At 44.4% G+C, this 12,799-nt stretch overlaps 1 protein-coding gene across 2 annotated transcripts in view; it reads right to left on the minus strand.

The window, feature by feature from the left end:
- The window catches only part of acsl1a (acyl-CoA synthetase long chain family member 1a), a 43,556-nt gene that overhangs the window by 2,337 nt on the left and 28,420 nt on the right, over window positions 1-12,799 (minus strand). For both annotated transcript variants that reach the window (XM_073843296.1, XM_073843295.1), the window contains exons 14-17: window positions 11,539-11,634; window positions 10,929-11,001; window positions 10,730-10,818; window positions 10,496-10,612 (exon numbers count right to left, since the gene is read on the minus strand). In XM_073843296.1, the coding sequence (XP_073699397.1) occupies window positions 10,496-10,612; window positions 10,730-10,818; window positions 10,929-11,001; window positions 11,539-11,634 (375 nt within the window). The remainder of the gene's footprint in view (window positions 1-10,495; window positions 10,613-10,729; window positions 10,819-10,928; window positions 11,002-11,538; window positions 11,635-12,799) is intronic.

The raw sequence follows: 12,799 nt of genomic DNA on the forward strand, positions 1-12,799 counted from the left end.
ATAACTTTTCTCTGATCTTTTGAACTTTCTATTTCAAAGAATCCTGAAAAAGTTTATTGAGCAGGTGATTTCAACCGTTTTCAACACTGATAATAAGAAATGCAACAGCGAAGACTGGAGTAATGGCTTGAAAATTCAGCTTTGTCATTACAGGAATACATTATATTTTAAAATATATTAAGGGGAGACACTGCTGCAGGCAAAAACTAGTTCCCTTTCGATACTTTCACTCGTACTGCGTCTGTAAAGACGCTATGGGAAAAGCTCCTTTTCTCCTGAGACTGAAGCATTTCAATAACGCAGTGTAACTGCACGGCCATTGGTTCGTGCAGTGTTAAAGAAACGAACCAATGGCTCGGCAGCGGAGATGCACAAACCTATGGCGATGATTCGCGCCCGATCGCGCCAAAAGGGGCGGAGCATCTGGCTATATAAGCGAGCATTTCGCCATAGGGAACTCAGATCCTTCTTCTTCAGCGACGACTTCTGATCTTCGCAGAGACTGACTACGCAGACTTCGCTCAAGCAAGCCTCTTCTTCGCCGTTGACGAGCCTCGCAGCGGATCTTCACTGCTCGGCGGATTGACGCTCCGGAGCTGATTCCCTGCTGCTATCCGGCGAATATCTAAAAGAGCAAATTAGAGCAATTTCTACGGCGTTGTTCCAAATGCCACGGCGTTTTTGTCGCTCGTGCAGAGCCCCTCTGCACGCCGCTGACACTCACGCTGAGTGCGTCTCGTGCCTGGGTCACGCCCACGCTGAGGCTGCGCTCAATGAGACGGAATGTTCCCACTGCGGGAATATGAGTCTCACTTCCCTCCGCTCGCGGCTAGCTTTCTTTTCAGAGAGCGACGCCGCTTCTCGCGCCCTCCCGCTTACTTCCTCGCAAGAGCCTGCTAGGAAGAAGCAGCGGGGCAGGAGATCTAAGAGCGCGGTGACAGGCGAGCTCACGCCGGCTCAGACCCCGCGTGCCTCGCCTTCACCACACGGAGAGGAATCGCCAGTTCTCTTCCTGCATCCTGACCAGCGTCCCTCTGCGGCTGCGAGCGATCTGGTCTCCTTCGGAGGAAGTGAATGCGAGGATGACAGCATGTCATTGGCCGCATCTGACGCAGAGGAGTTGTCGGGCTCTTCCCATGACCCCACCCCCTTGCCGTCTGCGCAATCCAGCGCCGCCAGCGCCGGTATGGACGCCGAACTGTTCCGTGTCCTATCTAAAGCTGTTGAGGAGCTGGATCTTCAATGGTCTCCCCCCGAGGAGCCATCTAGGAGCCGGCTGGATGAATGGTTCCTGCCGGGGCGCCGCCAGGCCCCTCGTCAGCGAGCTTCACCATTCTTCCCCGAAGTCCACGACGAAATATCTAAGTCCTGGCGTGCTCCATACTCCGCCCGCCTTCATACTTCCTCTTCTGCTGCCCTCACCACGGTAGATGGCGCTGAGGAAAAGGGCTACGAGAAGCTGCCCCCGCTGGACGAGTCAGTTGCTGCGCACCTTTGCCCGCCCACCGCTATCGGTTGGAAGGCAAGGGCGTCACACCCGTCTAAGCCGTGCAGGACGACCTCTACCCTCGCTGGACGAGCGTATTCGTCTGCTGGACAGGCAGCTTCAGCGCTTCACTCTATGGCGGTACTCCAGGTGTACCAAGCAAAGCTCCTCCGCGGTCTGGACGAGTTGAACCTGGACGATTCCCCGCTCAGAGAAATACGTAGCGCTACGGATTTGGCGTTACGCGCCACGAAGATGACGTCTCAGGCGATCGGGCGATCGATGGCCAGTTTAGTGGTGCTGGAGCGCCACTTGTGGCTTAACTTGACGGAGATCAAGGACGCGGATAAGGTCGCCTTCCTTGACTCCCCCATCTCGCCGACCGGCCTGTTCGGCCCAGCTGTCGAGGGTTTCGCGGAGCGCTTCACCGCGGCGCAGAAATCGTCCCAAGCTATGCGACATTTCCTGCCCAAACGCTCGAGCTCTGCAACGGCTCCTAGTCGCCCCAAGCCGGCGCCGACTCAGCAGCCTGCGAAAGCCACGCCCCCAGCTGCGCAACCAGCGCCTCAGACGGAGCTCCGTCCTCGGTCACGCCCAGCCAAGCGCTTTCCCTTCCCTAAGCGTCAGGGACCTCGGCCAAGAGTGGTGCTGGACCAGGCGCCGCCAGCGTCTTCCTGATCCCAACAGCAGGAAGAGGGAGGGGCCAAGTCTCGCAGCAGCCGGACCAGCCCCCAAAGTGCCTCTTTTAAGCCCTTCTACACTCCGTTCTGTTCCGAGTGTAAGGGAACTCATGTTTGTAAAAAATGTAGCTGTAACTCACGGGCCCTTTATATCAGTGCCCTTACAGCAAACCGCTGTGATAGCGGGAAAAATAAAAAACAAACATTTTCAAGAAAAGAGCAAATTTCCTCTTCCAATGCTTTCAGACAGCATACAGCTGTGCGAACCATTGCAGCCCCTAGCGACACGATCCGCGGCATGGCAAGCCATCCCCGGAGTGTCAAAATGGGTTTTGGGTATAATAGAACGAGGCTATGTACTCCAGTTCGCTCGAAGACCTCCTCGCTTTCATGGTGTGATCACCACCTCAGTTCGCAGCAAAGACGCAGACGTCTTGCGATTGGAGGTAAAGAATCTGTTGGCCAAGGGCGCCGTGGAAACGGTCCCCCCAACACAGAGCGAGTCAGGTTTTTACAGCCGTTACTTCCTCGTTCCAAAGAAGGATGGCGGTCTACGCCCCATCCTCGACCTCAGACAGCTGAATCGCGCCCTCATGAGACGGCCGTTCAGAATGCTTACACTAAAACAGATCCTCTCGCAGATACGCAAAGGGGACTGGTTTTGTTCACTAGATCTGAAGGATGCATACTTCCACATTCAGATCGCCCCCCATCACAGGCAATTCTTGAGATTCGCCTTCGAGGGAGTGGCATATCAATATACAGTCCTTCCGTTCGGACTGTCGTTAGCCCCTCGCACGTTTACAAAGTGCATGGACACAGCACTTTCCCCTCTGAGACAGATGGGAATCCGCGTCCTGAACTATCTGGACGACTGGCTCATCCTAGCCCAGTCAGAAAGCGAGCTAACACACCACAGAGCCTTAATCCTCAGCCACTTAGAGTGCCTAGGACTCAAGGTCAATTTTGCCAAGAGCGTGCTGTCTCCCAGCCAACGCATTGCGTTCCTGGGAGCAGTTTTCGACTCATGTCAAATGAAGGCAGCAGTTGCGCCGCAGAGAGCCCAAGCCATTCGCAGGCTCGCGGCTTCCTTCAAAATAGGAGCCCTTCGCCCTCTCAAGGTTTTTCAGAAGATGCTCGGCCTTATGGCCTCGGCATCTCCAGTACTTCAGTTGGGTCTGCTTCAGATGCGCCCCCTGCAGTTCTGGTTGAAACCAAAGGTTCCTCCTCAAGCGTGGCGTTTGGGACGCCAGCGCATCAAGGTAGATCGGGCCTGTATAGCAGCCCTGGCTCCTTGGAGGTGCGCTCAATGGATGGAACAGGGCGTTCCCCTGGACTTGGTGGTCAGAAGGAAAGCGGTCTCGACAGACGCCTCCAACTTAGGTTGGGGGGCGCTGTGCGACGGCCAGCCTGCTTTCGGCCTATGGTCGAAAGCGGAGAGTCGCCTTCACATCAACTGCTTGGAAATGCTAGCAGTGTGTTTAGGCCTTCACACCCTTCTACCTGCGCTGAAGGGTCACCATGTCTTAGTCCGTTCGGACAGCATGACAGTGGTGTCCTTCATAAATCACCAAGGGACTTTGGACTTTGTTGTTGGAAACCAACTAAAGCCAAATGGATGTGTTGGCCATTGTTTTATTGTGGGTGCTGTTTCTTCTCCCTGCGTGTTTGAAAGCATCACCTGCTAAACAACCGGTGAGAATTCAATACGACAGAGAGTTTCTCCTTCAGTGGCATCGGCCCTACAATATTCGTCATCCTGTGGATTTACGTTCATCGCATGGAAACGGTGTTCGCGACAACGGATTGTATGTTAGACGGGATCATAACCCTCAAAAAATACGGAAGAGAGGGAAGAAAGGAGGGGTACGAGTGAAGCTAAGGAGGTCTCGGCTAAACCGTACTCCTCTCCCGTCTATCGTCATGGCAAATGTTCAGTCCCTCAGGAATAAGATCGATGACCTACAGGCAATGGTACGTTTTCAACATGACTATAAGAATGCTTGTATTTTGGCTCTTACTGAGTCATGGTTAAAGAACAATGATCCTGATAATTCTGTAATTATTGATGGATTTGGCACTCCTTTTCGTACCGATCGTTGCCCTGGAGTGACGGGGAAAAAGCAAGGAGGTGGTGTTTGTCTATATATTAACCACAAATGGTGTAGTTCCGTTATTGTGAGAGAGAGTGTGTGTACTAATGACATTGAACTACTCTCTGTATCACTCCGGCCACAGTATCTTCCTCGGGAGTTTCCACAACTTTTTGTTACCGTGGTCTATATTCATCCGAGGGCTAACGAAGCAAACGCAGCAGAGACTCTTGGAAATGTTGTACACAAACTGCAATGCATTTCCCCAGATGCTCCGAATTTAATTATGGGGGATTTTAATAAATGTCCCATGAAGCAGTGCTTAAGGAACTTTTATCAATATGTGACTTGCCCCACACGTTTTAATAAGACTCTTGACCTTTGCTATGGATCAATCAAAGGCGCATATAAGTCTGTTGTCAAGCCTCCTGTGGGGACGGCAGACCATAATACAGTCTTGCTTGTCCCAGTATACAAAACTGTTTTAAAAAGTGAAAAACCGCAGAAGAAGAATATTAGAGTATGGTCTGAGGAGTCCACTGCATCTTTGCAAGGATGCCTGGAATGTACGGACTGGAACATTTTTTACAATTCTTGCTCAGAAATAGATGAACTTACAGATGCTGTCAGTAGTTATATCTCGTTTTGTGAAGATATGCTTATCCCCTGTAAGACTGTCAAAATATTCCCAAACAACAAGCCATGGTTTACAAATTCCTTAAAAGTACTTATGAATGAAAGATGTAGAGCATTTTATGAAGGTGATTTGGTTAAAAGATTAAAACTGCAGAAAGAGATTAAAATTGAAGTGAGGAAAGCAAAGTTAAAGTATAAAACAAACTTAGAGGAAGAGTTGAGTAGGAATAACTTGGGGTCAGTTTGGAAGGGAATGACAGCTATAACGGGATTTAAAGGGTGTGAGCCTAGGAAAATACAGCTACCTGGGTATGAGTCTAGTAGTCAATTGGCCGAGGAATTAAACAGGTTTTATTTACGCTTTGATTCTCCTGAAACTGGTCTTAAAATGGAGTCTATGAATTTTAATGTGTGTTGTGATGGTGATTATAATATTTTTTTTGATGAATTAGATGTAATTAAAGTTTTTAAGGGTTGTAAGAGGACAAAAACTCCTGGGCCAGATAATCTTGGTGGGCACCAGTATTTTGTAATATTTTTCAGTGGTCTTTTGCTCTTCAGAAAGTCCAGACTCTGTGGAAACAGGCCACTGTGGTGCCTGTGCCTAAAACTGCAAAGGCAGTAACACTTAATGATTTTAGGCCAATAGCTCTCACTTCCTTAATAATGAAATGTTTTGAGAAACTGGTAAAAGAGGAGTTGTTGTCTAAAACAAAAATTCTTTTAGATCCTCTCCAATTTGCTTATAGAACACAACGAGGTGTTGAGGATGCAACAGCAACTTTATTAAATTTGGTTTTAAAGCACTTAGAGGGGAGCAAAACACATGTCAAACTTTTATTTGTGGATTTTTCATCTGCTTTTAATTCATTACAACCACAGATTTTAGCAGACAAGTTAATTTCTAATTTTGGTCTTAATCCTAATTTGGTAGGTTGGATTCTTGACTTTTTAACTGATAGAATTCAACGAGTGAGAGTTAATGATAGTTTCTCAACTCCATTAATCACATCTGTAGGAACTCCTCAAGGCTGTGTTTTGTCCCCTTTATTATATATTTTATACACAAATGATTGTATCAGTAAGCATAAAAATAGGTTTTTCTTAAAGTTTGCTGATGATACAGCCATTGTGAGTCTTTTGGAAAATAATGAAACATGTCATGGGTCAGTGATCGACGATTTTGTTGAATGGTGTGATGATGCCTGTTTGCAGTTGAATGTGTCTAAGACAAAAGACATGGTAATCGATTTTAGAGCAAAAGCACACTCTTCCCAGGATACTTTTATTAGTGGTGTGAAGGTGGAATGTGTGGACAGTTATAAATATCTAGGGACCATTATTGACAACAAATTGAGCTTTTATGTGAATACTGAGGTATTATGTAAAAAGGGACAGCAACGGCTATATTGTTTAAGGAAACTAAGATCATTTAATATAGATAAGACATTAATGGAAATGTTTTATAAGTCTTACATTGAGTCTGTTTTGTCCTTTTCTATTAGTTGTTGGTTTGGTAATCTCAGTGTTAAATATAAAAGTGCTTTAAATAGAATTGTCACACTCAGTGGAAAGATCATAGGTAAAGAGCAAAGAAATTTGTCATCATTGTTTAATAGAAATATTTTGAGTCGGGCTAGAACTGTGCTAGCTAATAATGATCATTTCCTGTTTTCAGAGTTCTCTTTGCTTCCTTCTGGTTCCCGATATAGACTGCCAAAGATGAAAAGTAATCGATATAAATACTCATTTGTCCCTTGCGCAATAAGGCTTTTAAATGGTTCTTGAGGAAATTTGTTAGTGTATGTGATATTTATGTTTATGTATTGTATGAGTCCGTCTGTTTCTGATCGTAGCTGCATCTAAATTGCCTGTAAAGGATTTTAATAAAGTTTGACTTGACTTGAGGGGGCCTCTCGTCGAGACGTCTATTTACGATGGCAGAACGTCTCCTGAAATGGGCTCAGCTGCACTTCCGCTCTCTAAGAGCGACGCATGTGCCAGGCAAACTGAACCAGGGAGCAGACATGTTGTCTCGGAGCAACGTCTCCTCAGACGAATGGACGCTTCACCCTCACACGATTCAGCAAATATGGGCTGTCTTTGGCAGGGCGCGAGTAGATCTTTTCGCCTCAAAAGCCAATCATCACTGCCCAATTTATTTTTCGAAGGAACAGGACGCATTGACCCAAGAATGGCCCAATCTCCTGTTATACGCATTCCCTCCTATCGCTCTGCTGCCACAGGTCATCAGGCGAGTGCGGGAACAGAAACTCAAAGTCCTGTTAGTGGCTCCATTCTGGCAGAACCAGCATTGGTTTCCAGATCTTCCCAGGCTGCTCTCAAGAGCACCATGGCCCGTGCCACTGAGACGAGATCTCTTAACACAGGCGAACAGAACGATTTGGCACCCCCAACCGGAATTGTGGGCGCTGCACGTTTGGGCTCTAGACGGGAGCCTTTAAGTCTCCCTGAGTCGGTTTTGAGTACTATTTCACAAGCTAGAGCACCCTCTACGAGGCGGCTCTACGATCTCAAGTGGTCTGTCTTTTCCGCCTGGTGTTCCACCCGCGGTACGGACCCAATTTTATGTGACATATCTGTGATATTGTCCTTCTTGCAAGAGCTGTTGGATAAGGGGAGATCCCCCTCCACGCTCAAGGTCTATGTTGCAGCTATAGCGGTATTCCATGACCTTGTAAACGGTCAATCTGTGGGAAGGAACGACTTGGTCGTTCGTTTCTTAAAGGGGTCAAGGCGGATTAATCCCCCTCGCCCCATCACGGTTCCGTCTTGGGACTTACCCACAGTGTTGAGGGCCCTGAAGGGCCCTCCCTTCGAACCGCTTCAGTCCATAGGCCTTCGCCCCCTGACGTTGAAGACTGCCCTGCTATTGGCATTAGCATCAGTCAAACGCATGGGTGATTTACAGGCGCTCTCTGTGAGCCCCGTTTGCTTGGAATTCGGGCCAAATGACTCTAAGGTCATCCTGAAGCCAAAGCATGGGTATGTTCCCAAAAGTCTCTCTACACCCTTTAGAGACCAGATTATTTCCCTTTTGGCTCTTCCTCCTACGGAGCAAGACCAGGGATTTAACCCTCTCTGCCCTGTCAGGGCTCTGAGATGTTATATAGAGCGTTCTGCCCCTTTTAGGCAGTCAGAACAGCTGTTTGTATGTTTTGGTGGCCGCACCAAGGGGTGTTCGGTCACAAAACAGAGATTATCCAAATGGATTGTGGAAGCCATCACGCTGGCTTACTCCTCTTTGGGCCTACAATGTCCCATGGGAGTAAGGGCCCATTCAACGAGGGGCATCGCCTCGTCTTGGGCGTGGTCTAGCGGGGTTTCCATTGCAGAGATTTGTGCGGCGGCAGGCTGGGCCTCACCGTCCACATTTGCTAGATTTTATAACTTGGACGTTCCAGTCTTACAGACTCGGGTCCTTTCCACATAGTGGTATGTGTTACCAGTATGTTATGTATAGTGCGTCTTGGCCTCTGTGGAGCTCCAAGTGTACTTATTCCTTGGAACGGATGTTTATCAGGCTATCTGATCGAACAAATTGGCCCTTATTAGCCCTTTAGTGCTAGGGTCATGTTAGTCGTTCCTCTACCTTAAGCACGGCGGGATTGTACTGGTTCCCCATAGCGTCTTTACAGACGCAGTACGAGTGAAAGTATCGAAAGGGAACGTACTCGGTTACTTTCGTAACCTCGGTTCCCTGAGATACGGGAACGAGTACTGCGTTGCTGGCCGTGCTAGGTAGCTGCACGACTCAGTCGTCGCTTCAGTCGAAGTACCTGAGTTCCCTATGGCGAAATGCTCGCTTATATAGCCAGATGCTCCGCCCCTTTTGGCGCGATCGGGCGCGAATCATCGCCATAGGTTTGTGCATCTCCGCTGCCGAGCCATTGGTTCGTTTCTTTAACACTGCACGAACCAATGGCCGTGCAGTTACACTGCGTTATTGAAATGCTTCAGTCTCAGGAGAAAAGGAGCTTTTCCCATAGCGTCTTTACAGACGCAGTACTCGTTCCCGTATCTCAGGGAACCGAGGTTACGAAAGTAACCGAGTACGTTTTCTCATGCACCTGTCAAGTTAGAGATTTTGGGCTTTTTGGTTTTTCAAAGTGTTTTTCGGAATAGTGGGAAAAAAAACATCCAAAAAACACTGTTAAGTGTTTCTTTTATAGACCTTTATCTATTTGTGTCAATAGATTTTCAATTACAATATAGGCTGTTTTCTCAAAATAAGTTTTTTCTTCTACACTGAGCCGTATATCTCCACTTTAGTAACAATTACACTCACCAAACTTGACATTTTTATTCCTGTCTATATCCTGAAGGTTTTTACAGATGGATTTGTTCATATATGATTTGCTTGATTTTATACATTTTCCCCAAAAATTGCAAAAAATAGTGTTTCCTGTCTGTTCTAAGTTTTGTCCTAATTATGGCGTGATGAAATGAGGTACCCAAAATACCCTCTTTAAACTTAAAATTAAACAAGAATTTTGAAACTGACTTCATCCAGTGTTTAGATTTTTGTACTAGAAATGTATGGAAATTAGCAAATTTTTCATTAAATAATGCCTCATTTGCATATTTAAACATTTTAGATTTGCAATTATCACTGTAATCAATCAACTGGGTAAGTAAGTTGTTAACTATTAGTTTTTTTTACCCTATTCACCTGCAGTGTCTTGCCTTAAAATGGAACTACTATTTAAAACTGTTATAATTTCACAATTTTACTATTTTTACCAAATGTGACCCTGGTCCACAAAACCAGTCATAAGGTTAAATTTTACAAAACTGAGATGTATACATCAATAAATAAACTTTCTATTGATGTATGGTTTGTTAGGATAGGACAATATTTGGCCGAGATACAACTATTTGAAAATCTGGAATCTGAGGGTGCAAAAAATCAAAATGCTGAGAAAATCACCTTTAAAGTTCTTCAAATTAGGTTCTTAACAATGCATATTACTAATCAAAAATTACATTTTGATATATTTATAGTATGAATTTTACAAAAAATCTTCATGGAACATGATGTTTACTTAATTTCCTAATGATTTTTGGCATAAAAGAAAAATCTATTTTGACCCATACAATGTATTTTTTGGCTATTGCTACAAATATACCCCAGCGACTTAAGACTGGTCCAGGGTCACAAATATATACAGCTCTAAACGGTAATTCAGGGGACCCGTTATCACAACTTACAAATAAATGCACGGTTGCAATTTAAAAATTCTAATTTATTTTTTTAAATGCTGTAAATGCTTGTTTGTTGTTTCTTAATATTGCTATTTTACTGTATTTTTGACCAAATTATTACTTTTTTTTACTTTGGTGAGCATAAAATACTTTTTTCAAAAAATAAAATTGTAAAGGGTAAAATGAAAACTAAATACTGTTAGTGGGTCAGTAACTGGGTTGATGTCAGTTCCATTTAAAATTAATCTGATTCACTAAATCGGATAGAGGATTTACAGAAATAAGGACGCTGATTAAATTAGAACTGAAATGGGATACTTAAAAAATCAGAGTAAATAAGGAACAGAAGTGCTGAGAGAAGATGTGAAATTTACTGGAAGCCATTTGCCAACATCTCCAGTGTGCAGCCAGCCGTCTTTATCTATAGCCTCTGAAGTTCTTTCTGGGTCTTTCAGATAGCCTTGAAACACATTTGGTCCTTTCACACACACCTGCGGAAGACACACCAATCAATTAAAAGGTATTATACCACAATTGCTGTCAAGAGCTTAAGTTGCATTCAACCCAGAACATTCCTTCAAAATTCAATATTTCAATTGGTGACACACCTCTCCCTCTCCATTTGCTGCAAAATAATTCATCTCAGCCACATCCACTAGCTTAACGAAGTTACAGGGCAGTGGTGCTCCCACATGACCTAGTTACAGAGACCAGGAGAGTTTGTGTTACTGCACAGGCTGTTTACACATCATCCAAGGTGCGTCTGTTTGTTTTTGTGTTAATGTGTGTACATCGATAACGTTTTACCTGCTGTCCAGTCTCCAGGAAGTGACATAGTGCAGCCTGCGGTACACTCTGTCTGCCCATAACCCTCATAAAACTACAAAATAATAATTGCAAAAACAGTAACCTTAGAATGAGTTCTTAGAAAGCTGATAGCACAAGAACAGATGTGTGTGTGTGTGTGTGTGTGTGTGTGTGTGTGTGTGTGTGTGTGTGTGTGTGTGTGTGTGTGTGTGTGTGTGTGTGTGTGTGTGGTCTGGTATTCATCACGTTGTGGGGACCAAATGTCCCCACAAGGATAGGAATACCAGTAGATTTTGACCTTGTGGGGACATTTCTCAGGTCCCCATGAGGAAACAGGCTTATAAATCATACACAATAAGTTTTTTTGAGGAAGTAAAAGTGTGCACAATCTCCTGTGAGGGCTAGGTTTAGGTGTAGGGTAGGTGTAGGGCCATAGAAAATACGGTTTGTACAGTATGAAAACCATTACGCCTATGGAATGTCCCCATAAAACATGTAAACCCAACATGTGTGTGTGTGTGTGTGTGTGTGTGTGTGTGTGTGTGTGTGTGTGTGTGTGTGTGTGTGTGTGTGTGTGTGTGTGTGTGTGTGTGTGTGTGTGTGTGTGTACCTGGCAGCCCAGCGCTGCTCGCAGGAAGGTGAGGACGGTGGGAGAGACAGGAGCGGCTCCTGTGATCATAAGCCTGACACGTCCACCCAAACTGGCCTGTAGGGGGAGTCACAGTCAGATTTTTTGTTTACATAGTAGCAGAAAGTAGTTGTCCCCAATGTTGGGGGGATACGCAATACAAATAATGCCAGTTATGTAATCAGATTACTTTTTTCCAAGTAACTAGTAAAGTAACGCATTACATTTTCATTAACAAAAAAAATATATATATAATAAATATAAGTTCAAATAAGTAATGCCAGTACTTTGTTTCACATGTATTGACTGACAGCTCTCTTGTCCCCATGTTGAGAAAAGTCGTGAGTAAGTGCAGAGGCATTGTGTGTGCTGTGTAAACATGATGGTAGCTGTAGTTCTAGACTAAATGTGAATATGCATTTATTCATCTCACTTGCACAAAAATTCAGATTCAGTTTTCCTCAAAATTAATAAAAACAGTGAAATGCAAACTCAGAATATGACGCAAACCTGCAATAATTAACTGTTAAATAATAAACATCCTTTATGTATTTAATCCCACTTTATCAACGAATGTCTTTGACTTTGACACTGACCTTCAATGATCAATTCAACTATACCAACAACCAAGCAAATAAATAAACATTAATAAAGAGCATTGAACTTTTTTCTTCTACATCTCATTGTGCAATCCAGAATGGCAGCACAAACTAATAAAAGGTTTGTTTGAGTTGCGCCCTCTACTGTACAAACGTGAATTTACATTTCTTTAAGCCTGAGGCTTACTTCACTTTCACTTTTGGGTGTGAAAGTGCTTTTGCATTTGTCAATAATAGAATATTTTTATACTAAAAAACTAACAAGCAAGCCCAGCCCAAATGAGAAACTGTAACGCAAAAGAAACGTAACATATTACTTTTCATTAAAAGTAACCAAGTAATTCAATTACTTTTTTAGGGAGTAACGCTATATTGTAATGCATTACTTATTAAAAGTAACTTTCCTCAACACTGTGTTCAGGCACAGTTTAGTTACAAAATGTTCCACAAAGAGTTAAACCCCAAAAAACAATCGCATTTATTTAAAAGTGACAGTGTTCTAAGTCAGTTATTGAAAATGCAACATAAGCAAAAGAACTTTTACAAACATTACATTTATATAATAAATTTATAACATGACTCAATATTATGGAAGCCGGAAGCCCATTTCCACCACTGAGAAAAAAAAAAAGGTAGTTGCAAGT

Source organism: Garra rufa, chromosome 6 (assembly GCF_049309525.1).
Source record: "Garra rufa chromosome 6, GarRuf1.0, whole genome shotgun sequence".
In the NCBI taxonomy this organism is placed as follows: Eukaryota; Metazoa; Chordata; class Actinopteri; order Cypriniformes; family Cyprinidae; genus Garra; species Garra rufa.